This window comes from Fulmarus glacialis, unplaced genomic scaffold (assembly GCF_000690835.1).
Source record: "Fulmarus glacialis isolate BGI_N327 unplaced genomic scaffold, ASM69083v1 scaffold16621, whole genome shotgun sequence".
NCBI classification, from domain to species: domain Eukaryota; kingdom Metazoa; phylum Chordata; class Aves; order Procellariiformes; family Procellariidae; genus Fulmarus; species Fulmarus glacialis.
In genome coordinates, this window is record NW_009194835.1 from 1 (window position 1) to 27,582 (window position 27,582).

At 39.9% G+C, this 27,582-nt stretch overlaps 1 protein-coding gene across 1 annotated transcript; it reads left to right on the plus strand.

Annotated features, from left to right (window-relative positions):
* Positions 1-3: 3 nt before the first annotated feature.
* Positions 4-27,381, plus strand: PIK3R4 (phosphoinositide-3-kinase, regulatory subunit 4; the record flags this gene model as incomplete). The annotated part of the gene is made up of 19 exons (XM_009587901.1): positions 4-703; positions 1,998-2,131; positions 2,311-2,893; positions 5,204-5,338; positions 7,265-7,486; positions 9,915-10,088; positions 11,207-11,352; positions 13,452-13,655; positions 14,518-14,719; positions 16,268-16,467; positions 17,439-17,649; positions 19,636-19,801; positions 20,617-20,781; positions 21,975-22,186; positions 22,462-22,593; positions 23,998-24,098; positions 25,170-25,258; positions 25,692-25,800; positions 26,760-27,381. Coding segments are annotated over 19 exons (4,056 nt in total), but the record flags the coding sequence as incomplete, so codon positions are not given.
* Positions 27,382-27,582: the final 201 nt, after the last annotated feature.

A 27,582-nucleotide genomic window follows, 5' to 3' on the forward strand; every position in this document is an offset into this window, starting at 1 on the left:
CCCTCGCAGATCCTCTCGGTGGACAGCTACTTCTCAGACATCCACGACTTCGAATACGACAAGAGCCTGGGGAGCACCCGCTTCTTCAAGGTCGCCCGAGCCAAGCACCGGGAGGGGCTGGTGGTCGTGAAGGTGTTTGCCATTCAGGATCCGACCTTACCCCTGACGAGCTACAAGCAAGAGCTGGAGGAGCTGAAGATAAGGTTACACTCGGCACAGAACTGCCTTCCCTTCCAGAAAGCGACCCTGTCTGAGAAGGCCGCGATGCTTTTCAGGCAGTACGTACGGGACAACCTTTATGATCGAATTAGTACCAGGCCATTCCTGAACAACATTGAAAAAAGGTGGATCGCTTTCCAGATCCTTACTGCGGTGGACCAAGCGCACAAATCTGGAGTCCGCCATGGGGACATTAAAACAGAGAACATCATGGTGACCAGCTGGAACTGGGTTCTTCTAACTGACTTTGCCAGTTTTAAACCAACTTATCTTCCTGAAGACAATCCCGCTGACTTCAATTATTTCTTTGACACGTCACGGAGGAGAACGTGTTACATCGCTCCCGAGCGCTTTGTCGATGGCAGTATGTTTGCTACGGAGTTGGAAAACATGCGGGACCCTTCAACTCCTTTGGTAGACTTGGCAAGTAGCAATCAGCGAACAAGAGGGGAGTTAAAACGTGCAATGGATATCTTTTCCGCAGGTACTTGGAGCCATCAGCAGAGACCAGTGTGGTGTTTATGATTGTCAGGGTGCAGAAAAGCTTATTTGGGTTTTTTGGGGGGGGTTCTTTTTTTCACAGTGGGCTTAGAGAACAGCATGTGGAAAAACTTGCTTATTTTAAGCATAAGACCCAACCCCAAACCTTTCATTCACAGAAAAACTACAGACCCAATACAGTAAGCTACATAACTTAAGTGCATCACCGTGTTATCTGAGGAGGGAGATTACAAACTGTTCTGTTATGACTCAACTCTGCCCTGGGAAAGAGATGGTTCTGCAAGCCACCTTCTCGTGGCTGAGGTTCCGGGGCTGCATAGCATATGCCTCATGGGACCCAAGAGGAGGAACCAGGCAGTGGTTCACCTAAGGTCCAGCTGCCTGGGGACTGAGCCAGCTTTCAGGACAATTTGGCAATAGTGGCTTTAGAAGCCTCTTTTCATTTCACTTTCCCCACAGGCAGGAAGTTGGATAACTAGGTAAGCTCCTGTCATAACCCCACTCGCAAATACTTGATAAACCGACTGTGGAAGCGTGTCTTGAGTCTTGGGCTTGTCTTGAGTGGTTTGATAGCTGTAAGTTTGGCCTTTTTTTTTTCATTTTTTGAAAATCTGAATTTAAAGGTAATGGTTACTTCATTTTACAAGCCGCTGTTATGACCAAACTTCCAGGGTACTCCACTCATAAAGCAAGATGCTGACTGTTGGGAGCAAACTGCAGGAGTGGGACCTTTGAAGAGAACGTGTGTGATGTACACAACAGTGGGGGCTGTGTTTGGCAATCATGTTATTTCTCACTGTGCTTATGAGCTTGTGTGAGTGAATATATGCTGTCTCCCAGCATCACTGTGGAAGTAGAGGTTATTTCTTTACCTTCTGTGAAAGGGCTGCTTAGTTTTGACCTACTGCCCGATCCATGCTGACTTACTGGCACTCTTCTTCCATGTGACAGTGATGTGGGTTCCTTTTCTGGTGGTGTATTTTCCAGCTGGCAGGTGGCTGAAGTCACAGCCTCATGTTTCCTAACTGCAAACTCTTCTGCTGTTGGCATGTTTGAAATAAAATACTTGGGAGATATTTCAGGATCAAGTGTAAAAGCCAGTTTTTGGAGCTTGAGATGCTATCTCCTTTCCGCAAGGCAGCTCATTTGCCTTATTTTTAATCGAGCTAAGAGTCGAATAGGGTTTGTTCTTGTCTGCATATATAGAAAGCAAAGTTAAAGTGTCTGTTTATAATCCTCTGACATCTTTGACTTTTTTTTGTGTGTGTGTTCCCCAGGCTGTGTAATAGCAGAGCTCTTCACAGAAGGCGTACCCTTGTTTGATTTATCTCAGCTTTTGGCTTACAGAAATGGCCTCTTTTCCCCTGATCAAGTCCTAAACAAAATTGAAGACCGCAGTATCAGAGAACTGGTAAGGATGGACTACAGCATTAGAATGATTTATGTCATCTGTTTGTAGTTTATTTCACCTACTTTGCTGACACATTGCTTGTTGTTTGGGTTTGGGTTTGGTTTTTTTTTTTTTGTATTACGAATGTCTAAACCTTTAATCTTTCTCTCCCGCTCCCTCCTACTTCTGCCTTTCTCAAGGTCACTCAGATGGTCCATCGTGAGCCAGATAAACGTTTAGCAGCTGAAGATTATTTGAAACAGCAACGTAACAATGCATTTCCTGAAATATTTTACACTTTCCTTCAGCCTTACATGGCCCAATTTGCCAAGGAAACGTTTGTATCGGCAGATGAGCGTATATTGGTCATACGTAAAGATCTGGACAACATCATTCACAATCTCTGTGGGCATGATCGCACAGAGAAAGCCGAGGGAGAGACAAAAGAGAATGGGCTGGTTATTCTAGTGTCTGTGATAACTTCCTGTTTACAGACTCTCAAATACTGTGATTCAAAACTGGCTGCTTTGGAACTGATTCTTCATTTAGCACCAAGATTAAGTGTAGAGATTCTTCTGGATCGTATTACTCCTTATCTGTTACATTTCAGCAACGACTCTGTGCCCAGGGTGAGGGCAGAATCTGTGAGGACACTAACTAAAGTTCTTGCTCTCGTCAAAGAGGTGCCACGCAATGATATTAACATTTACCCAGAATACATTCTGCCAGGCATTGCACACTTGGCCCAGGACGAAGCCACCATCGTCAGACTTGCATATGCTGGTAAGAGGAAATCCAGTCAAAACTCCAGATCTTGGGCTTTTCTGTATTTCCTTAACTGTTTTCTCCTCTGCTCAAAATCATCACATAGCTTGCTGTTTCTATTTCAGTAAATCTCCCCAGAAGTCTCAGAAATGACTGCAGGTAAAGACACCTGTATTCACTTAAGCTAACTGGTGCAGGTGGTGGCAGCAACTTAATAATTAATGAGTTGACTTATACTAACAGATGAGTTTCCAGTGTAGATCTGTAGCCAAAGTAAATAGTTACCTTTTAAATAGTTGACAAAATGTGTTTGCTCTCTGCTGGATTAATTAACTTTTTTTAAAAATTAACATTCATTCTTCTCTGTAGTTCTGCATGTAAAAGCAACTTGCAGAATGTGTACATGTGCTTTAGGCTAGGGCCTGGATGTAGCACACAGCAGGTCTGCCCATAGCTAATGTAAGGGGTCAGAGTGTAGAGCCTCATGCTCAGGGAAGCAGCCCTGGCTTTATTCCCTGGATGAGTAAGAGCGTAACGAAGAAAAGTACTTGTCCAAGCAGTCTTTGTGTATGTGAAGTATGAAGCTAAGTATGTGACCAGGGCTTTCTGAGGTTGCCCACCCTTTGCTGCTTTTATTAATTTATCTTAATTGACATTTTGTTAGCTCAGGTTGTTTGCTTAGAGTGGCCGGATTGAACTGAATAAATATGAAACTAACGTAAAGCATCAGTGTGTTGCTATGCTTCAGAGTTATTTTCCCCAAAATGAAATTTGATATTGAGGGGCTGAAATGACATTGTTTGCTATGTAATGGACTGACTTACACCGTAGGAGATGTTTTCTTCGTACGTTATTCAGATATGTGAGTTCTGCCTGGTTCAGGAAGAAGCTTTGTAGTCATGCCCATATTTGCTATTTACCATGTTCCCTTATTTGCTATGACTAGCATATTTTTAAGTGTGGTGTTTTGGTTTTTGGTTTGGGGTTTTTTTTAAAGTAATAAATGCAGAATTCAGTTGAAAATGTTCCAGGTGATGTTTTTCTTTTGTTTACTAAGTAAGCTGATAAAGCTAATTATTGAAGACAATGTATAGTTAGTGAATATAACCAATTGCTTTTGGTCACCTTGATCTTCCACTTTTAGGGTTTTATGAAAGAACCATTTTTTCATTCCTCACTTCTATTTGTAGCTTAGGAAAAAAAAGCCAAAACAAATCTTGTAAAACTATAGTCTATTCATAATTAATTTTTAAATTACTAATATGAAGCTGAACTTGTTAAATAAGCTGAAATGAAAGAAACAAACTGCAATCTCCTTTTCTGCAAGTGCAAAAAGGCTACAGGTCTCAGTACCCATAAACTCCAGTTGCATCTGCTTACACAGAGGTTCTCTCTGTGTTCAGTGGTTTGACTTTATTTTCAAACTGAGTACAGCTAGAATATTTTCTGAAATTTGAAAAGGTTATTTGAACTGTAGATGGTCAAGTCTGATTAAGTTGTCTTAATTTCAAATAGCTTTTCTTTTAAGAAAGCAATTTAAATTTCAAATAAATAAATAAAATAAAATATATTTAAAGGTAGTCTAATACCTGAGTTAACTTGTGTTACTATAGCACACTTTTTGGAAGTGATCAGACTGGTGACTTACAGGATTTGATCTGGGCTGTGGACAGGCTCCACTGGCATGCTGCTGTTGTCTTGGACGACACTCAGAACGGCTGCTTAAGGGGGACTTCTGCCTCAACGAGATTATTCCTGTCCCAGCAGTGGTCTGACGCATATAATATAGCCTGAGTTGCTTCAGCAGCTTCCAAACAGTGCAGAATGGTGCCAATTCGTGTGGATAGATATGGGGACAAATGTTCTAAAAGTGGAATCCAGCCCTCAAGGGTAACCCTGTTGTTATTCCCTAGGATATATATTCTAGTATGCTGGTCTGTCGTTGTTTTGTTGCAGTCTACCACGTGGGCATGTTAATTAATTCCAGTTAATTGGCCTTTAAGTTCTATCAAGTTATTTAGTCATTAGCCTGAGATTAGGTGGCACCTAGGGCTATTTCTAGAAGACTGAAATTAGTCCTTGTTACACTTGATATCCTTACAATTTTTCCACTTGTTTACATGACAAAAGTGATTTGATGTACTTGGTAGCTTCGCTGGGGTCAGTGTCAACAGAAGTGGGTTCACCAGAGTATGTTGTGTAATTTCAATTCCATTTGCCCATCATGACTGGTATTGTCAGCGGTTATAATCTCTCATCGGGGGATCATCAGACTGATGTAAATTGGCAAAGTAGAACAATTCTTAACCAAAATGTTTTCCTTTGCAGAAAATATAGCGTTGTTGGCAGAAACAGCTCTGAGATTTCTGGAGTTAGTACAGCTGAAAAATCTGAATATGGAAAATGAACCAAATGGTGAAGAAATGGATGAAACATCTCACCCTAGTGATAACTATGACACAGGTAATGTCACTTCTACTTACCTTGCCTGCTTCTAATAGCAAATTGTGGGCCAAAGCTCCTAGTTAGCACTGATCTTCCTCATCTCTTAAAGCTTAGCCTACCTATTAAATGGGAAGAATGCTTTGCCTCGACCAGTATCAAAGCATGTGTGTTACAGCTTCATGCAGAAACAGACACCTCTGTTCTGAACCTTGTGAAAGATGAAAAAGTATATAAATGAGCACACTTTTCCTCTCCAAAAGTTCTCAAGGTATTTGACTGTGATGCTGACTGCCTGGTTGTATATCTAGCTTCACTCATGGTCCTGTAAACAAGTCAGCTGCGAAAACATGGCTGTATTCCAAATACCGCTTCCATTGAAGTGGCAGGCAGCGTTAGCTTTGAAAAACCTGTCAAATTCTAGCATAGTCATAGTACTGTATTTTTCAGTTGTTCTTCCTTTTCTGTTTCTATGCCTGGCAATTCTTGTCTATCTTTTTGCCTGAAGATGCTGAATATATGGATGCCATTGGGCAGTAACACTGCTATCTGTGCTATTGTTAACAGTAGCACAGAGAATGAGTTAAAATCCTAAGGATGGCTTTTCTTTTTCTTTCCCTTGGGAAGGAGGGATGGTAACAAGTGATCAGTGTGTCAGCTCCAGTGCCTTTTAGTGATGCATAGATTTCTGGAACAATGCCAGGCAAGTCTTCTAAGCTAGGAAGAGTTTGTGGTTAAAAACTGTCATTTCTCTTTTGAGCTAAGTAGATCAATCTGTGATGAATCATAATTGGTAAACATCCCACACATACTCCATTTGGTAGCAAAAAAGGCATGTTTCCGTTATCTCTTAACAAGTTGCAGGATGATACTTAAAAAAAACCAAAACACTACCAAAACCAAGCATAAAAAATCCCATTCAGGTTCCTTCACATAAGGCATGGGGTGCGCAGAATTGCTGACGAGTGAGAGAGGAAGCCTCATTGTACAGGCTGTATTTCTAAGAAATACTGTCCCCTATTCCTCAAAATAGCTTGGAGATTAAAGAAGTAACGCAAGGAAGAAGGAAGTTTGAATAGTTCTATTCTTTTTACCCTTTTAGAAACAAAGTATGAGAAATTTGAACCCAGAAGGCAATTTCTTCATGTGACTGACAGTCACAATAGAAAGCAAATTAGCTGGTCTTCTGACTGCAGGCAAATGGTAATCACCCCTGCAAAGCTGGGGCACCAATAGCTGAAATTTTTGTGCTACTTGTTTGAGAACCTCCTTTGTACAGCTTTCCGTAATAGCCAGTGCATTAGCAATTCTGTTAGTTCCATTTAGTAGAAATATTTTTTTAGTTGCATCATGGAATAGAAGCCGCGGGCAAGGTCATCTTCAAATTTTTCATTGGTATCATTAGGGTAACTGCTGATATTTAATGAAATTGGAAGTACTCACTTTTTCAAGTATTGTTTATTCCTCTCTGTATCCTTAATGAAGCCAATCTATCTACCTAACTAAAAATATACTCTTGATCTGTTGTCAGTTCACAAATTTTGAAACTGATAGTCAAATAAACATATCAAACCAGAATTGCCTTCAAGCATTTTGTTTACTGTTGTAACATTGCTTCTGACTCATTCTGATGCTTCTTCACATCTGCATTTCACCTATATATATAATGAGCTGGATCATCTTAGTTGAAGTTATGACAAGTTTAGAATATATTGGTTTGGTAAGAATGTCTCACGTTTCTATAGCCTTTGGCTTTGCCACCACCTCATGCTTAGTCTGAAGTCTTTGGTAGGCCAGTCGTTGGAATTGTTGAGGTTCTGTTGCGTTGCCCATCTTACTGAGTCAGGTGTTCTTCAGGACGACCTATCAGTGTAACTCCTTTAGCAGCAGATAAATGGACATATTGTTTCTCACCAACCCAAACGTTCATCCTGTTGTCTCTTGCAGAGTTGCAAGCCTTGCATGAAATGGTCCAGCAGAAAGTTGTGACTTTGCTAAGTGACCCGGAGAATATTGTGAAACAAACACTGATGGAAAACGGAATAACACGTCTCTGTGTCTTTTTTGGGCGTCAGAAAGCCAATGATGTTCTTCTGTCTCATATGATCACTTTCTTAAATGATAAGAACGACTGGCATCTTCGAGGAGCTTTCTTTGACAGCATTGTTGGTAAGTGTTTGGTTTCAGCCAAACAGAGTAGAGCAATAATAATGTAAATAAACTAATTTTTGCATATCCTGGAAACTATTAACAGTCATATAAAAGTCCTTTCTTATAAAGATTTCTATAATTTATAGAAAAAGACTTTGCTGAATTACTGGGTGTAAATGTTTCTTCAGGGAGTGAAGGTGAAACAATGTAAATACAAATATATCTTTTAGCCCAAATGTTTAATACAAATGAGACTGAGGCATTTAAGTCTAGGTTAGATTAACATAAAAAATAAACTTTAAATGCTATCTTTTTTTTTGAGTCTTTGCTAAAGCCACTAACTCAAAGCTAAATTATGACAAGTAAATACTAAGATTTCTGCAAGCTGTCTAGTACATGACTTCACATGTGTGCATGGTCCCATTAACTTAAGTAGACCTGTTTATATGATGAAAACTATGCGTTAGTATAGGCTAAAATTATAATTTGAAAAACTTTTTTAGTGCCTTAAAACCTCACTTAAAGATTCCTGTCAGCTCAGAAAACTTAATATCAATTTTTAAAATCTTACAAGGGACGACATCAGCTGTTAAGTATATCTAATGTTCCATATATGTTGGAAATTATTCCACATGACTATTACTGAGAGTCAGTGCTCAGGATTTGCGGGTCAAGAAAACGTTCCCATTGCAGTACCTGGGGGGGGGAAATAGTACTTCAGGTGCATGGCAAGAAAAATGAGCATGATCAAACTTCCAGCAGGGCCATTATGGTAGGCACACGTTCCATCATGACTGGAAGCTGCAAAATGCTGTGCTGGCAAACCCTGCCAAGATGTGATGCTAATAACTTGTTGGAATTTGTTTAGAAGGAGCAATGGGGTAGCAAAAGCACAGGTCACAGTGTCCTGGCTTCTTGCAAAAGACGTGTAGAGAGATGTGAGGCAATTAAGTGTAAAAGTCAAGACATGTAACCTATATTTTTAACTCCTCCTCCTCCTTTCCCAGTATCTGTTCAAAACCTCCACAGAAGAATTCAGATAAAGTTCAAAATTTATATTTTTGTTTTACTTAAAGCTTTTGCACCTCTTTAAAACTGAGCTCTCTAACTCGTGTTTAAGTATGTGCAGGCACTGCTGCCCGTGGCTGTGGGCAGATGCCCTTCTGTAACAGGGGCACTGAGGGGATTTCTCTTACCTGTGCTATTTCTCCCTTCTTCCTCTCTCCTTTTAACATTAATACATGAGCAAGTATATTGATTATTACCTTATTAGAGTAAAAGTGATAAATTTATTTTATGTTTAATCTCGATTCTGATGGGAAGACATTGAATTTTCTGGTATTTATCAATCCCAAATAACTGGGTTAGAAGCAGAGGCAGTAATGGTCTGTGCTGTGTACCACATATGACAATAGCAAAAATAAGCCTGAGCTATTCAATGAAAAACTGATTTTTTTCTCTGGAGAACGATCAGAGGACTTGCCCAATTGTTTTTGGGAAGGAATGTTAGCTTGATCGATGTAAACCTAGAAGAAAGATCAGAAACCCAACAAGGTCCCTCTGCCTGATCATTGCCGGAGATTAATTATTGTAGATGGTTTATCTAATCCAAACAAACAATTCCAGATGACAGTTTCATGTGGCCAGTAGCTGGTTTTCACGTGGGAAAGAAAGAAGAATAGGAAAGCAGTTTCTTTTACTGCGATGCAGTTGATATATTTTTGTCCAGCAGCTTCAAAGGAATTACTTTCATTTTGCTTTTGGTCTTGGCTTCTTTCTCAGATTTCGAAATATATTTTAAAATTGGATTTATTTTTGAAACTAGGGGGAAGGTGGCTTCATGATGGCAAGTAATTTGAGACTAGTTAACTAAACAGCAAATCTTGCAGCCATTTCAGGCTGGAAGGGTTTTAGAAGATTGTTTTAAAAGTTCCTTTTTGACTATTAGTGATTCTTTCTTTTGTGGCTAAGTGAATGTATGTTATTGACTTTCCTTGCTGATAATTAGTCCAGCATCCAGTTCAGTCTTTTCAGGAGTCTGAGTGATACTCAAATTACAATCACTGCTAAGTTAAAAGACAAAATCCTGCTAACAGAACCTTTCATTGTTGCTCACTTGTCTGTTCCATGTACAAATGCATGCACTGCATCCTCACTCCTTAGGAGCACTGCTGGTTTTGCCTTGCTGTTTCAGACTTCTGCTGGCCAGCTGTGTGCTGACATCTGTGCCTGGCATCTGGAAGGCATCTCTGCAGGCACAGGGATCTGCTTTTATCAAACAGTTTTCAGAATATTGGTCTAACTTTGAATGGAAAGCAGCTTCCTTTTTTTCTAATGACTAATAATCTGGTTTGAGATGTCTCTGTGGGATAGCAGTTTTAAACTTTGGTGAGGAAAGGCAAGGAAGTGCTACTTTGGATTTTTATGCGTTCTTTCTATGTTTCAGGTGTTGCTGCTTATGTTGGCTGGCAAAGCTCATCAATACTGAAACCTCTGCTTCAGCAAGGTCTCAGTGATGCTGAAGAATTTGTCATTTATAAAGCCCTCAATGCTCTTACTTGTATGTGCCAGTTGGGGCTCTTGCAAAAGCCCCATATTTATGAGTTTGCTTGTGATATCGGTAAGTTGGAGTATACCTTGTTTTCCTAGTTAAGAAAAGAAATCTTAGTACTACATAAGCTTCACCGTCGGCTTAGCTGTCCAATACGCAAACCTATAGCACTGTTTTAGAATATACACAAAACTGTGTTAATGAACTATTGCTAGTTGGACCATGTTGGTGCTTAGAACTCTAAAATAATAATTCTGGTGGAACAAATTGGAAGCATCTTCTCTGATTTTATATAGGACAGTAGCAAACAATACTTTGTCCAAAAACTTTCTGCTTGAAGATCTTTCCTTGTTCTTCATGCCAACCTCCTATAAAGAAAAACTCCTGGTTACTTCTGGAAGTTGATCAGGCACATAACTTGCAAACTCTTACCCATCAGCCTTTAAGGAAGGGGGGAATCCAGTCCTTCAGACAATACATGATCCTTTCTCATCCTATTTCTAACACCATAAAAACCCATTTAACTCAATAGAACCTTGAATACAGTGTTGGTTTCTCCTTCCTCATCAGGCTTACCAGTTTAATTTAGATGTGCCCGAGATTTACCAACTATTTATGGAAAAGAAAATACCAACTGATCTTTTGAGATGAGTCTGCTTCTTCCTAATGTTATGGCTTTTCAAATCCACTCAGAATTCGGGCCAGATGATCTGTGATTATATCTCATGACTAGATACAGTCACTTGATTACAACTCTTAAAACCCACATAACTGAGATGGACTTCTGAGTCTGATAATCTTACAATATAAGTAGTGACTATTCAAGGAAGAGAGGGGAAGAAGGAAGGAATAAAGTATTTACTTAAAAAGAAAAAAATAAATCACTGGTATCGGGATTGTCCAGAATAAGGTTGAGATTTATTTTTGGATTAGTCTCCTTTGCAAATCTGGAGTTGACGATTAGGGATTGAAATTAATAAATAGGAAAAATATGTTTTTTGGCAACAGCAAGGAAGCTGAGCAGCACGGGCACAGTGAAGTCCATGGAATAATTTTCTCAGTATGAGTGCTTGCAGGAGGGTAAGCTCAATTTGGGGGTAATAAATGACATCACAGGCTGCCATATATAGCATGATCCCTTCTCTTCAATATGAATTATATATTTTAACAGCCTAATTTTTTTTCAGCACCTTTCCTGTGTCATCCTAATCTTTGGATACGTTACGGTGCGGTTGGTTTTATCACTGTGGTAGCACAGTATTTGAATATTGCTGATGTCTACTGCAAGCTAATGCCATACCTCCACCCTTTTATCACACAACCAATAATACAGGTAATACTTCAAATAATATTAATGTGAATATATTTTGACTAGTCATAATTCTTAAGTCTGTCTTGGCCATGGTCTTGGCTATAAGAATATTAGATTTTTTTTTTTTAATTAAGGTTAGAGGCGATATAGTTTTTTGATCTCTGCTGTCGGACATTGATAGAATGGCCATTGCCTTCCATGTTTGAAAGACTGTTGTTTCAAATTTGTTGCAAATTGCAGAACATTTTACAAAGCCTAAAATCAATAGATATGTCTTTGGTTCAAGCCCTTCTCTGCCTTGTTTACAATCAAACTCTTGAAATATTGTGCTAGTTTATAGGAGTCTAAAAGGCATGAAAAGTTGGCTGTGAGACAAGTGTTTCTATGTTCTATGCTTTTATCTATAAGACTGAGTATTCCAGCCCTGCCCCGCTAACACATTTGACTGGGGCCCTCACCCTCTGAAAACATGAGCAACCTGTTAGGTAGCGATTACCACACTTGGGATTTCAGCAGTGCTACTCCTGTGTTTCAGTGCTTTGCCAAGGGTAAGGGCAGAGTGCTCAGCATGAATGAGTTAAGTCATTTCATAACAGCACATGTGTAGGAATGACCTGCGTGGTGCTGGTAATATGATTATATAGGCATCTTTGCATGTAACTTTAGGACCTGTAGAATGCATCTTTCAGGTGTTTAAATAGATAAGAAACAGCTGCAGTACTTACATTGAAAAGTGCATCACGTTTTCTTGTAAACCATGCAGGTGGTAACTTCACTAAAATAATATTTTTCCTTGTTCACATTTCCTTAGACACCTTGTGCTGTGTTTTAGGCATTGATTGATAAATTTCTGTCTTGTTCACTTCCTGCTTCATTTTAGTATATAAATCTTTTCTTTGCTATGCAACACTAAATATAGTAAGCAAGTAGGGGGTGACATTGAGTTGGACTGCAATAAAGAAGTCCTCACTTTGGACTTACTTTGAAGTTGTTTTTCATGTAGACAGTCAGCTATGAGAAGCACATTATAGGAATAAGGTCTTCTGACACTGTTGTGAAGGAAGAATTGCCGTCTGAACCCCACCATCTCCCATTAATTATTTTGAGTATTCTAACTTTTATACAAGCATTTATGTCATAATTTTGGGCCGAATTAGGTTTGGCCATTTAACTGTGGGACTGTAACTAGGGGCCTATTTCATGAATATGGCTTGCCCTCCCCCCTGCCATCTTAAGACCTACTCTTGAAACAGCAAAGATCAAGTTCTAGAATAGAAGTATAAACTCAAAGGAATGTTGGGGCTGCAAGTAATCAGGATTGCATACAAGACTTTTTGTCCAGATGTGTTCTCTGGACACAAATAGACATTGACTTGCCACCTGGGAGAATAGAAACTTGTTTGGTTTTTTCTGTTTTAATAGTAATGAATAATCCTTAGAATGACTGCCCCAGTTAATGATTCTAAATTATGCCTAAACTCATCAGTTTCTTGTGACTGTTTACTAATGTCCCAATATGCTTTTGAATATTATTTAATTACATGCTTGTGCATCCTTATTCCCTTGTATACATAGGAGGAAACTCGGTAATCTGACTCACACAGGGGAAGAGCTCTTCTAGTTAGTATTTTTACAGGGTAAATGTAGGACAAAGATGGACAAAGTTTGAAATATCATTGTACTAGCAGTAGAATTTTTAATCCCATCTAGCAATGCCAAGTTAACGTTCTCGGACTGCTGGGAGAACAGGAAAAAAAAAGGAGGAAATCTGGTATGACCAACACAGGGAAAGATATTACGTTAACGAAAAGAGAGAAGTTGAGATTATTAGCACAATCATGTGCAATAATTTTTAAGTCCTACATGATTTTTTGTTACTGTAAGTTTGAAAACATCTCTTCAGGACTGAGCTGGAAACTGGTTTTTAGAACATGCCTTCAGAGGAAGAGATTGATTTTTATATTAATATTTGCAGTTGTCCAGTTACTGACTTTCAGGCTGGGAAAAAAAAAGTGCAAACATCATAGACATGAGATGACAGCATTTACTGCTAGATTTCCCCATGTTTGTATGGATATCATCCTCCTCCATGTTGACTGGTCTCTATTTTTGAATTGCAGATAGATAAAGAAATAGTCCTGCTAAGTGTACTTAAAGAGCCTGTCAGCCGTTCCATATTTGATTATGTCTTAAGATCAAAGGATATCACGAGCCTCTTCCGACACCTTCAGATGCGTCAGAAGAAGAGGAATGGTGCTCTCCCTGACTGCCCACCCCCAGAGGACCCTGCCATTGCACAGCTGTTGAAGAAGCTACTTTCACAAGTGATTTTTTTTTTTTTATTTGTACTTTGAAAGTCAGGCTTGAGATTCTTGGGCTCTGTATGTCTCCACAGACCCTAACCTTGCAGTTGGTGCTCTGAGGGACTCCCAGTCTGCGGTTCTGATCCTGCAAACCATTGACTTCAGTGATTTCAGTATATGCTTGTAGGACAAAGAGTTCAGAAGTTAAGGAAGATTCTGAAAAGGTCTGCCAGAAATAGGGCAACCTTACGTTTGGATTTCCCAAATACATCCTCTTTTTAAAGACTTCAGTTGTATGTCTCGGATTTCTGACACATCTGTGATGGTATCAGTGTTACAGAATATGTGCTGTGTATTGTGTTGGAGAGAAGAGTACGCATTTGTTGAAGAGATAGAGACGCAAGTAACAGTGCAAAAGCCAAAGGGAGCTGGAAAGTGTTGAGGCTTATATGTGAAGAGGGGAACACTAAGAATCACCCACACAAAGTAGTGGGAACTGGGAAGAGGAAGGACTGCAGCTGAGTGTGTGTGTGCTTTTTCAGAGTTCTTTTTTTCCCCTCTTTTTTTTCCTGTGGCTTGTGGGCTGTAAGCATGGCCTAGGTGGCAACGAAGCAGATTGCACCAGACAGTGATCCAATATTAAATGCTGTTCTGCCCTTTCACTATTCCTAGCCCTGTTCCTGAGGAGGAAAGATATTCTTATACTACAGCAGCTTACCTGAAGTCTTGTATGAGTGATAGACTGATGTCTTGAATTCTGGGGATGTGCTCTCTCCTTCCACTTCTGAGCCAGTCATAAATCTTACTGCTCCTTACATCTTCATGCCTCAATGCATGTTTTTGTTCAAAAGTAAATAATAATATCTTTTCTTTTATTCTGCAGGGGATGACTGAGGAGGAAGAAGACAAACTGTTAGCACTGAAAGACTTTATGTTAAAATCAAATAAAGCTAAAGCCAATATAGTGGATCAGAGCCACCTGCATGACAGCAGTCAGAAAGGGGTGATTGACTTGTCAGCTCTGGGAATAACTGGGAGACAAGTGGATCTTGTTAAAACAAAGCAGGAGCCTGATGACAAACGTGGTTGGTATATTTTGTGGTCTGTATAGATAAAGTATAGCCTTTCTTTCAGGGTCAGAGAATTAAGTCTTTAATTTACTCAGCAAGTGTTCTCAGTAATTCAGCCTACATAACTATCACTGTCCTCACTGAGTTTGCAATAAGAAAATTACCACTGCTATTTGAAATGTGAGGTGCTGGAATGCTCTCTGGATCAGTGAAAGATGGGGATATTTTGCCCCTGAGAGTATTTAAATTAGTTTGACTGCATTTGCAGTAGTAATATGCACAGGTTATTTAGCTGATTGTGACAAACAGGACTCTAGTGACCCATGGTAACAGTGTAAATTATGAAGGCTACATTTCTGCTATCTCTGTTTCTTTCAAGAAGTAATAAGCTCTTTAACTGTGAAAATCCAGGATGTTTTCTTGAGGTAGGCTGGAGGAAAGTGAGGCCTAGGTGTGGTGCTGAAACAGGCTGGCAGTGAGGAGTGCCAACTGTTGCTCATTCACCAAGTACGTGCTTTTTGACCTTAGGGTTCTTCAGCTGCTCATCCACCCCATTTTACTCTTTCAGCTTGAAAAACCTCTTATATTTCCTTGTTCAGCTTTGAAATCCACTTGCTGCTATCTCTGTTCCAGTTCTCTGTATCCTCAAAATTCTTCTCTTCCAGACAGTGAGCTTCCTCTTTGCTCTATCAAAGTTGTAAGACCCTCCTCGGTACATCACTGTTAGTTTCTGTGTTTTCAGATGTAAAAATACAGAAATATCTGCAAACCAGGTAGCTATTTCCATCTTATGTACAGAGTTAAGATGCTAGTCTGTAAATGTTTTGCGTATCATTTTAGAGGAAAGTACATAAGTACAGGATTTTTCAGTTTTTTGCATCCTGTGGAGTCAGGAGTGGACAGGATTTAAAAGTTAGTGTATGAAGTCTGTATTTGAACTGATTGACTTCACCCAAACCTGTCACCTGCAAAGTCTTCACTCCTTTAACTTCTTCACTGACTTTGTCCAAATTTAATTTGTCCCATGTTTTCATTTCGCTTTCTGTATTTTACAGTTTTAAGTGACTCCAGAGGAATGCTTAAAAATAAATAAATTTCCTATTTACAGATAACATTCTTGAATCTACAGGTGATGTTGCGATTGTGATAGAAAACTGATTGTATTTGACACTGACAATGATTTGCATACTGTGCTATTACAAATTTATTCCCGTCTTATGCTAGTAATGGAGTAACTCATAGGAAAAAATTACCATGTAGAGTCTAATCCTGAAGCCTTCTAGACGCAAAATTTCCCTATACTGGAATGATTTATTGCATGAGTCGACTGTAGGATTAAGGTGTAAACAGAGCACTTGCCACGTGTGTTCTATTTGCCTCATAAATCTCTGTCAGCTGGCTTAAACAACCTAGCAGTACGTTTTTCTCTATTAACTACATAAATAATAAATTGGCATGTAAACATTGGACTTGCATGTAGTCTGAAAGTGATGACCAGCCTGAGTGAATGTTGTCATGATTATTGGGTTTTTTTCTCTCCCTCACCCTCCTGGTTGCTTATAGCTAGAAAACACGTAAAGCAAGATTCAAATGTAAATGAAGAATGGAAAAGCATGTTTGGGTCCCTGGAACCAACTAACATCTCCCAGCCAATACCCAAAGGACATGGGCCAACTACTGATCCTGAAGCCATCCAGGCTGGGAAACCACTTCGTTCAGAATCCTCAGCTGGCATTTGTGCCACTTTGTCATCCTCCCCACAGGTATTGCTAAAAAATACTGTCTTCGCATCTTAAACTGAAATGATTCAATTGTTTCAAAGCCAAGTGGGACTATAGGGGTGTGGTGGTCTTGTTTTGTTTGGAGGTTATTTTACACTGATGCTATTCCCTGGCATCTTCTCCAGCAGAGTAGCTGACTTTCAAGTTCTTATTTTTAAAAAAGGGATTGAGAGAGGATGGAAATAAGTTTAGTCGCTTGAACAGAAGAGCTTCACTAACAAATAGATCCTTTGCATGAAGAGATGGGGCTTTGTGGGTTATTAGGTAAGCTGTTCTGGCAGGGAAGACTGTTCCTCAAGTTGCATGCCCTGATACGTGTTGTGAGGAAGAGAAGAGTTGTCATGATTTTAACTTGGAACTGCTGTATCACATTATAGCTGCATTTAGACATCCCATGCCTATAATACTTAGTACTTGCTTCAGAAGGATGGGGCTGGGAGCCCTGCAGGCTGTGGAGGCATCTCTTGACACTGAACACTTCTTTCTATTCTGTTTCTAGTTGGAGATTAACTTCTGCTAGCTTTAAATGAGTGTCCACTCTGAACTAAGAGGGAAACACGTCACACTTTTGTTTTTAAAGCCCAATATACACAAATAATTGTTCGAGAGCTAACCTGTAATCCTGTCAGTCTTGAGAGCAGTAACTGCTTCTGTAATAATCACATTAAGAGGTGTGCACAGCACATTATAGTTTCTACAAATAGAATACAGAGCAGACTAGGCAAACAGGATAGAATAAGTGAATGGTTAAGCTTTTCTATAAATAATAATTTTCACTATTTTTAATTGTTTTCATGCAAGCATGAAATTTTTTTTAATGCTAATTCATTGCAAATTGATTCAATAAAAAAGATTTTTTCCCTTTTCTTCAGTGTGACCTAGTAATCTTAAGAGCAGGATTTATCTGTGCGTAGAATGTAAGGCATATATTTTTAAGTGCTTATCTCTTACAGGCATCTGATGGAACAGTTGTTCAACCCAGGAAGCCAACCATACAGGTGCTGAGCAGTACAGCGTCCCCATCTGCACACCAGTTACGCATCACCACTTGCAAAACTGAACTTCAGCAGCTGATCCAGCAGAAGCGAGAACAGTGCAATGCAGAGAGACTTGCCAAACAGATGATGGAGAATGCTGAGTGGGAGAGCAAGCCCCCACCTCCAGGTAAATCACGGGCCACTGAGGTTACTGTCCAAAAAAAAAAAAAAAAAAAGGTATATGTATAATTTGAGTCAAAACATCATCATCTCAAGGAAAAAATGCAAAAGATGAGGAAAAGAGGAAATTACTAGTTTAGGAAGTGTACCTACTATGCAGAACACCTATCTGGCAAAATACATGCATGACCTGTGAAAGAGGGTCTGGAACAGAGATCTTTACCTTTGCAGTAACAGACCTAAACCAGTGGCCTGAAGTCCAGGTTGTGCGCTTTGTTCCAGTGAGTTTTCTGAAGTGGGTTGTTTGTAACCAGGTATATGGCAGATAACTTGCCATGCAGTAACAGCCTATAGCTTGGTTTGGGCAGGGGGAGAAGCACTGTGTTGGGAGGTGAGAAATGCGAGTATTTTGCCTGGGGTAGCTGCAGATTTTCAGCCATCCTGTGAGTGTTGTAACCTCTTGGCCAGGTTATCTTACCCAGTGGCATGCATACTTGGGTGGGTTGTTTGAGCTGCCCTTGCTTACAGAGGAGCCTGTCCCCCCCAGCAGTGGTGACGGCGACACAGGGCCCAGCCACAAAGAGAAGACGTGTGTTCCCATACTACATCGTTGCTTTCAGAGGAAAGGAGAGACATTTTTACCTCCCTTTTCTTTACCAGAAAGGAGCAACACCCAGGTTTTGCTAATTAGGGCTCTGGCAGCCACTCTGGGAGAAAACACATGGTTTTAAATCGCAGTCATCTTCCTATGGCCCCAACTTAAATTTTGAAGATCTAGATTGAGATCGGGATTTACCCAGATTAGTTCTCAGCGTTTTCTGCTGGTGTTCTCCACTCCGTGCACTTGTTGCTGGGTATCCCATATGGAGATTCCTGACTGTCCTCTACTAATGGCAGTTCATGTGCCTGAACTCCAGATGTTGGGAGCAGAATCTGTACCAGCTAGGCTTGCAGTAATCAACATGGTGATGCTAAAGTCTTGTGGTAAATCTAGCATAAATGCACACACCTGGGCATATACAGCTACCATGTAAATTTAAGGGAAGTAGTAGAACATCGTCGGGAAAATGGTCCAACCAGATAGCGTTTGAACATAGCTAACCTTGACTGAGCTTGGCTAAGCCATGTGTTTGTCTTCTGAAGAGAGTTTTACAATCTATGAAATAACGTGTCCCAATACAAGCAGCTGACCTGCTCTGCCACACAAGTGAGTGAGTGCCAGAAAAATGTTCATATTTAAAGTTTGTGTCTTATTCTGAAATTTGCTGTGGTCTGTCCTTCATTATCTTCATCTGCTGTTAATCCTTCACTATAGTAGATGCATGTTAGAAGTGTAGCCAGATACTTCTGTGTTTCTTATTTCAGAGGAGGAAACATGTCACAAAAATGTTGGCAATTTCTTGGCAAGAGTTATCGTGTGGCAGCTCAACTCCCCAATTTATTTTTGAAGGTTTGGAATAAATTTTCTATGGGATTTAGAAGAGCTGTTATTTCATTTTATTAGGTACAAAAGGCTGGCAATGTAGCATGTAGTGCAACACCGAGCCTGTCACTTCAGGCATTCTACAGACATTCCAGGAACTTAAGTCTGTTCAAATGTGTTGCTCATTATGTGCATTTTGAGCATTTATGGGATTGCCATTTGCAGCACAGCAATCTGCATTGGCTGATAGCAGGAGAACTGTGCCCTGGTATCTCTACAAAGTCTACAAAGAAGAGCTCTTTGAAATTTCACTGAATGTACATAGAACCCATCTAAAAGAAAACTCTTACCCAGATCTGCCAATAGGGTTTAGTGTAGAATTGAGCAGATAGGCTTTTGCCTTTAATATTTAAAATGCGTTACCTCTGTTTTTTCAGTGCCTTCTGTGCTTTGCAGCTGTAATGACTATAGCCCAATATAGCTGTTGGTGGATGGGATCAGGGGGATTTTCATGTTCCTATTAAGTTGTGAAATCAACACCAAACTTTATGGTCTTGTTTTTCCCTGCAGGATGGCGTCCCAAAGGATTGTTGGTAGCTCACCTTCATGAACACAAGTCTGCAGTGAACCGCATTCGGGTCTCTGATGAACACTCCATTTTTGCCACTTGCTCAAACGATGGCACAGTGAAAATCTGGAACAGCCAAAAAATGGAAGGAAAAACCACTACAACCAGGTAGATTTAAAACTCATAGGATTCTGGGGCTGCTGTTTTAGAGTGCAAAATAAATTAGAGCAGGGAGCAAAATATGAATCACTTGTGGGTGTGCTGGAGATTTCAATAATGAAATATACTGGTGTTCCTCTTTGCATGCAACTATAAAATATCAGATTGCTGTTTCAATTAGTTAATAAAAGCAAAAAAATTGCTAGCAAATGCAAAGGGAGTGCTTCACAGTTGTAGTAATTACAGGCTTTTTGATTTAATTTCTATACAGACATAAATATATTCTGCTGCTTCTGTTTAAAGCCATCTGAGGTTTTTGGAACAAATTAACTCTGTGCTTAACTGTCTCATCCACTGATATTTGATGCAGGAAAGCTGTATTGTTGGTTGAAACATGGGTGGTATGGGGCTGACCGTCTCTGAGAGAGATATCTTTGGGAGGAGAGGATGTCTGTCTCAAAATACTTCAAAAAAGATGCAGTGGACTGCATCAGTGACTGCAGTGTCAGTTAAATAACAGTAACTACAGTATGCTACTTGGAGACAGATCTAGGTTAGAGTATTATTTTACTGGTAGGCAAATGTATGCATCTGCAGTCGGAGGCTGTTATAACCTAGAGGCTCAAAGATGAGGAGTTAAGCTTGCAGAAGCAACTTGGGATATGTTGCTGTCTGATTTTGGAACATTTAGAAAATCTTATTTTGAGAGCTCTCTCGAGAGTCATTGGTTTTAAGTAGGTGTTTGAGAGAAGTAATTTTTTTTTTTTAATGTGCCACAAAGAATTTCCTCTTTTTTTTCCTCTTCCTCTCTCTCTACTGTTTAGATCAATTTTGACGTACTCTCGGGTTGGAGGACATGTAAAGACACTTACATTCTGCCAAGGCTCGCATTACTTGGCTATAGCTTCGGATAACGGTGCCATCCAGCTTCTTGGTATTGAAGCTTCAAAGCTCCCTAAATCTCCCAAAATTCATCCAATACAAAGCAGGTATGTACTTAGAGCAGTTAAATCTCACCGCAGAGCTCAAGCTGTTAGTATATCCCTCAATTAGATCCCTTGATTTGCTCCAGGTTTCCTGCGGGCTGAGCCCAGGCTGTACTGGAAGAGTCTAATCCGTGATCTTATCCTGCTTCATAAAGAAGGGTTGAAAGGCAACGGTGCAGGGCTGAGGATTGATAGCTCTAGGTTATTGGTGCCTCCTGTGTCACTGGACTCGATGAGTTTGAAACAATCAGTCAGTCTGAATAGTTCTCAATTCTTTTATTTATGCACTGGGATTGGTAGTTTCTTACCTCCTCTGGTAGGATGTTAATACTTAGAAAGTAATTTTGGAGATTCTTTTACAGGTCATTAGATAAACGTTTACACAGGTACAACATGTGGTTTGGCCTCAGGCCTGCCATTTTTTCTCCCAGGCTTTTAATGTGAGTAAGGTGGCAGAGATATGGGGGATGGGCTACTATTTAGCTGAGTCTTTGGGGATGGTTTAGCTCTTTCTTACCTCTCTCCATATGAGCAGTTTTTGAATATTTGGCACTGATTCAAGAGCTTAATCTTCCAGCTTGAGTGAGGGACATGTCCAGGCACCAGCAAAACTAGCAACCATCTCAAAGACCTCTTTTCTGTCCAAAGTAAAAGTAACGTATCTCTCAAGTGTCCTCTCTTATTTGCAATTAAGTTCAGAAATGAAATAAGCCAAATCTAATGGAGATGGAAACTACAAACCAGATTTTCCCTTTTGGTGTACACTGCATTTGTTTGTGAAGAAGGTGTCCATTTGCACACACAGTAAGTTATTGATGACAGTGCTGGCAGTATAACATGGAGTTATACTCCATGCCTGTGAACTCTGGGTAGATGAATATCTGATAAATGTGGAGCATCAATAGGAGAGAAATATCAAATACACTGAAGAGACCCAGAGCACAGGGCTATGTTTATGTTTGAAAAGAGCTGCTGACAGCATTTTACTAGCCTGTAGAAGACTTGCAGGTCCTATTGGCGGAGAGATTTGAGAGAGCGTAAGCATCTGTTGTACTAAAATTGGAAAGTTGTTTCTGGCAGATGCCTTGAGAAGTGACATGAAGAGGAAAATGCTGCTCAGCATTAGCTATTGGAAGGAGTCTTAAACTTGGAGGGAGTCACATCTGTTTCTAAATGGGTTTATTCTTTTAACCCAGGTCCTTAGATCTGAAGGATGATGGCTGTGTGGTAGATATGCATCACTTCAATTCAGGAGCCCAGTCAGTACTGGCTTACGGTACAGTTAATGGATCTCTGGTTGGATGGGATTTGCGATCTAGCAGCAACGCATGGACGCTGAAACATGATTTGAAGTTAGGCCTCATAACTTCATTTGCTGTGGACATACATCAATGCTGGCTGTGTATTGGTAAGCCTGTATTTCATGTTAGCTTCTCTCTCTCCCTGCCCCCTTCTGGTTTTCTTTCACAGTAACTATAGCTCAAGCTTTTGCTTGGTCTGGTTTGACTAGAATATGCTTTTCTCAAACAGGAGGAAATAAATACCTACTGATCTATTTGTGGGAAGTATTCTTCCCTCTAAGTACTTGAGCCTGAAGTCCATCTCCCTAGGAACAGAGCACAAGGATATGGGCAAAAACCCCTATATTTATCCCTCTGACTATGGGGAGCTTTCTCTCACCAGGAACAAGCAATGGTACCATGGCATGCTGGGACATGAGGTTTCAGTTACCGATCTCCAGCCATTCTCATCCTTCCAAGGCCCGAATCAGACGCCTGCTCATGCATCCTGTCTATCAGTCCTGGGTAATTGCAGGTAAAAGATGTTTTAAACTTACCTCACAGTTGCCAGAGGTTGCGATTTAAAGCAGCTTCTGTTTCAGCTTCTGCTTCAAGCCCTGGGGGGAGTTGGGGTTTTTTTTCTTCCTTGTAGTTTTTCTTGTGCTCTGCTTGGGGAGAGGAAAAAGGGAAGGTTCATACTTGTGTTCTGCCACTTTGCTCTTCCTGGCTTTTTGAAATTAAAAAAGAGAGAGAGGGGAGGGGGGGAAGAAAAAAAAAAAAGTCGTGTTAAGCCATTATGAAAATGACAGACAGCCTTCATAATTCTTGTCTTCTGAGCATTACAGCTCTCATGAGGGTCCCTCACTGTGTGCTATCTACCACATTGCTTTTTAAGGACAAAATGTTATAAAAGACAAAACCAAAAATTGTGACATACATTGGTGTTGATAGGAATTCTGCCACTGCCTTCAGTGCTTCTGTAGAGCAGAGACTGAAAGGTTGTTGTCCCATTCCAATTCCCACTTAAATCTAACCCAGCTGTGTCATGGGTTAGAGCTTTTGAAAATCTCCCAAGATTCCTCATCTGGTATGCTCACAGCTGCTTCATCCTCACTGCATGTAGCGCTGTCATACACTTTTTAAGTGTTTGTGTCAGGAACACATTCTGAAATGGACAAGTAGCTTAAACTAACCCTACAATAACAAAATTGATAAAGTTGCTGTAAAATGAGAATAATTTGAGTTTCATATTTTACTTGCTTCTTAGGCTTCACTTCTTATTTTAGTTATTAACCACCCTGGGAGATAAAACAAATTTCTTGAAAAAAGATACAAATAAAGCAAGCTTTTCTGTGCTTTCTAGTTTGTTTCCTCACTGCTAAAGAATGAATGAGTGACAAAGTTCATCACTTTGGAATATTATTAAGAAGTCCTTGCCTGCTAGGTTGCTGCCAGGCATGTAAACAATCCCTTGAACAGAATTCTTTGCCTGTCCACACTAAACATGGGTGTGGAACATCATTGTAGCTACTGAACTCTGTAACTTTGGATTGCTGTCTTACCTGCCCAGGAGTAATCTCCAAAGTCCCTGATGACCATGCTGAACAGACCATCCATCCTTCTCAAAGAAGGATGAGAAGTTATCCAGGGAGGAAACTGAGGTTTTAATACCTTTTTAAAAGGGTTGGAGATGAAAGTGGGTTTCATTTAAACTCTCTTAAATGAGGCACTTTAATTCTAGTGAAGCTTCTACTAAGCGATAAAACCAACAAAACACATGCATGGCTTTAGTGCTAAAGCAAGGCTAACACAAAAGCTGCAGAGAGCAAGTGGAGAGTGTCTCTCTGTCATACCCTCTGTGTCGTGTCAGTAGAACACAGGTAGCAAGAGCCAACCGACCTGTTTTATATTTTTTGCATTGGCAATCTCTTTCCCGTAGCTGTTCAAGGCAATAATGAAGTCTCCATGTGGGATATGGAAACTGGCGATCGACGCTTCACTTTGTGGGCCAGCAGTGCACCTCCTCTTTCAGAACTGCAGGTCTGGTCTTTTTCTTTTCCTGTTTCTGTTCCGTAGCCAGGGCTAGAACAACCTCAGACTCCATGCTGTGCGTCAGTACAGTTACCTGTCTCCATGGCCTTGCCAGTTTGGCACCAGGAACTTGCCCTGGGATTTATTTTGGCACCATAATTGTTTTGCTGTCAAAATTAAATCGCCTTTGTAAAACAGCAGCGTAACCTGAATCTTCATTGGTATCTTCCACTATCTGTGGAATGTACTTGTAACACTCACTTGCTATATCCAGTCATGTTCTTAGAAAACCCGTGAGCCGGTCAAGCCTGTAAAGATTATGGCAAAGCCAAAATTCATGGTGTGGCATCTTGTACTTACTTTTACTTGCTGTTTCTGGGATTGTGCATACTTCTGTAAGCATCTGCTCTTTTGCACATTCTTTCTGTAATATAATGCCACTATTACACTTAACTGCTAGTTTAAAGCATGAAGTTGCTCTTCTTCAAGGAGTTAATTGGGGAAGGAGCAATCTGGGATATCTTTCTTAAAACAGAAATACACACACAAAAATAACCACAGCTGCTTCTATAAATGTTGTAAATGCAGATCTGGAATCTACCTAAACTTGAATTTGTATGTGCTAAAAAGATTGCAGGTTGAGTTCATTTTGATCACGCGCTTTGCACACAAGGAACTTGTGATTCAGGCTAGTTTTCTGTTGCATGTCTGTCCCTTAATGCCTTCATAGCATAAAAATTTGAGCATCCATGTGCTTTTTTCATCATGATTCACCTGCCTGATTCTGTTAGAAACAATCTTTCTCATTTGCCATCATTGAGAATGTAATTTCCAAGATTCCAAAAAAGCATTGTGCAGAGTTAAATCTGTTGCATTGCTCTGTGAAATGTAAGGAATAAAAGGAAGCAATTTACCTTAATATATTAAGATGTGGCCTATTAACAAAGTAACTTGGCATTTGTCAGAAAGATTTGGAAATCTGATGGATGGATGAATGTGGTAAAGAATGCATTCCCTTTGTGAAGCATGGCAACAGCTATCAGTGATAATTTATTTTTCTATATCCCTTTTCCCTACTAGCCTTCTCCTCACAGCATCCACGGAATATACTGTAGTCCAGCATCTGGTAATCCCATATTACTGACAGCAGGCTCAGACATGAAAATAAGGTAATAAAACCAAGAACACTTTTGTTTGACACCTTCCCCTCCACCCCTACCGGTGTACTAAATTTTGCCAAGCATTGCATAAGTAAGCTCCAAGAAGTCAAAACAATAATGCTGAAGATGTGTTCATTAGTAAGCATCAGTGAGCTGAGAGAATTGTTCTCAGCAAAAGTAGTGCAAAACTCAGTGCTTCTCTGGAACACAATGTGTACCCTTCTGTAAAGTTCTTGATAGGCTGCCTGAAACAAAACAATAACTCATGTGTAAGCTTGATATGAATGTTGATTTCTCTGCATCGCTGTCTTCCACTAAGTGTAGAAGGCAAATAGGATTTGTGCCCACTTATTTCCATCGTAAGAGCAAGACAGCTTTTAAACAGCTGTATTAAGATGATAAAATTCAACATCTCAACTTGATTTTGTTTCTTTGTGTTTAGGTTTTGGGATCTAGCCTACCCTGAGAGATCATATGTTGTTGCCGGAAGTTCTAATTGCCCATCTGTTTCCTACTACAGGAAGATAATTGAGGGCACAGAGGTGGTTCAGGTATTTTGCTTTGTTTGATAGACACCTATTCTGCTTGCCTTTTGGATGGCACCATGGGTTACATTAATTGCATGATGGATTTAATTACAACTATCTCACTCTTACCTTTTATGGATGGTGTCAGCATTGCATTTTCAGGCAGTTAGGAAGAAGTTATTTTAAAAGAAAAAAAATCAGTTGTTTTTGACAGAATTAGACTTTCTAAATAATAGTTACAGGCAGAAGCCAGAGTCATGTTTCTTTTGGGGTATTGAAGTCTAGTGTCTTAACACTTTTGATTTTGATCAGTCTTTGGAATGTCTTTTGTGTAGGATCTTAGCAAGGCATTGTGAGATGTGTTGAGACCAAAATAATATGGTAGCAGAACTCTGCAGTTTTTATTACATCCTTCAGAGTGACTTTTGGAACGGGCAGCGTTGCTAGTTGTTGAATAGCACAATGTTTTGTTTCAGTGCAATTGAATGAATGCTACTTCAAAGGTGACTGTTTAAAAGAAAGAAAAAAAGTCCAAGTCAGTGATGGTCTACCTGTGCGCTATGATTTTTGAGTGTTTCATGTGAAGTTCTTAATTATATTCATGCTACTAAACCAGCTTTTATAAAACCATTGGGAAGCTAAGATGTATGTGTCGCTGTAGCTTTTCCTCCCCGCCGCCCCCCCTCCCCACCGTAGGACTATCAAATCTTAGTGTCATTGAAATAAATATGAGAAAAAAACATTCTTTACCTAATCAGAGAGCTGTAATGTCAGTTCAGATTAAGCCTTAGGTTGTGTGTGATTAAAAGAAATGAACCAAGGAGTAATCCTAAGAATACCATCAAAGGGTGGAAGATTTTGGGGGGTTTTGTTTGTTTGTTTTAAAAGGTTTTGTGATCTTTTTCCAGCCTAATGTGTGATGATTCCCCTTTGCAAATGCTCACCTTTCTGTAAATAATATTTCTCACTTTGTTTTTGTACAGGAAATTCAAAACAAGCAAAAACTGGGTCCCACTGATGAGACCCCTCGGAAGGGTCCAGAGTCTCTCCCCGTCGGACATCATGATATTATCACAGATATTGCAACTTTCCAGACCACACAAGGATTTATAGTAACTGCATCAAGGGATGGAATCGTTAAAGTGTGGAAATAGAAGTTGTACTAATATATAGTATGTAAATATTTGTAATAAAGACATAGTGTTATAATGAAGTTTTCGAGGACTGTTTCCAGATCATGGAATAGAATGGACTTTAAAGACTATAAAGGTGATGATAAAATCGGTTATCTGTATCCTACCACCCTGTTAGCACTTCTTAATCACTTCTTTTATTAAAGATGTTTGGTATCTATCACATTTCCTTGAAATACCAAGCAGTCTATGAAGAAATCGTTTAGCCTGGTTTTGACTACATTGTTCTTTCATTTCAGAAAATGATTTAAAGATGTCCCATGTCACACATTCTAAATGTGCAAAAGGCAAAGAGCTGGTATAAGTACTTAGCGTCTGACTGCTCCTACACTGAATTTGAGAGGTGAAATAAGAACCAGTGCACTAATATCCCTGTACATTCTAATAACTGTAATAAAGTCCACTTGAGCTTTCCTGTTTGGTACTTGGGTCTCTTTATAACTGTTGTTCCTCTGCAGTGATTCTGTAGTTTCAGCTGCCAGAGCCATTGGGCTGTTAATTGTACTCTGAGATCAGCTTAATCTTGTGTCAGATCCTCAACTGTACTTTGTGCCTTGCATCCAGCTTGCTCTTGACTTGAGTCTAATGCTAAGCTCTGCTGTCCTGGGAACCT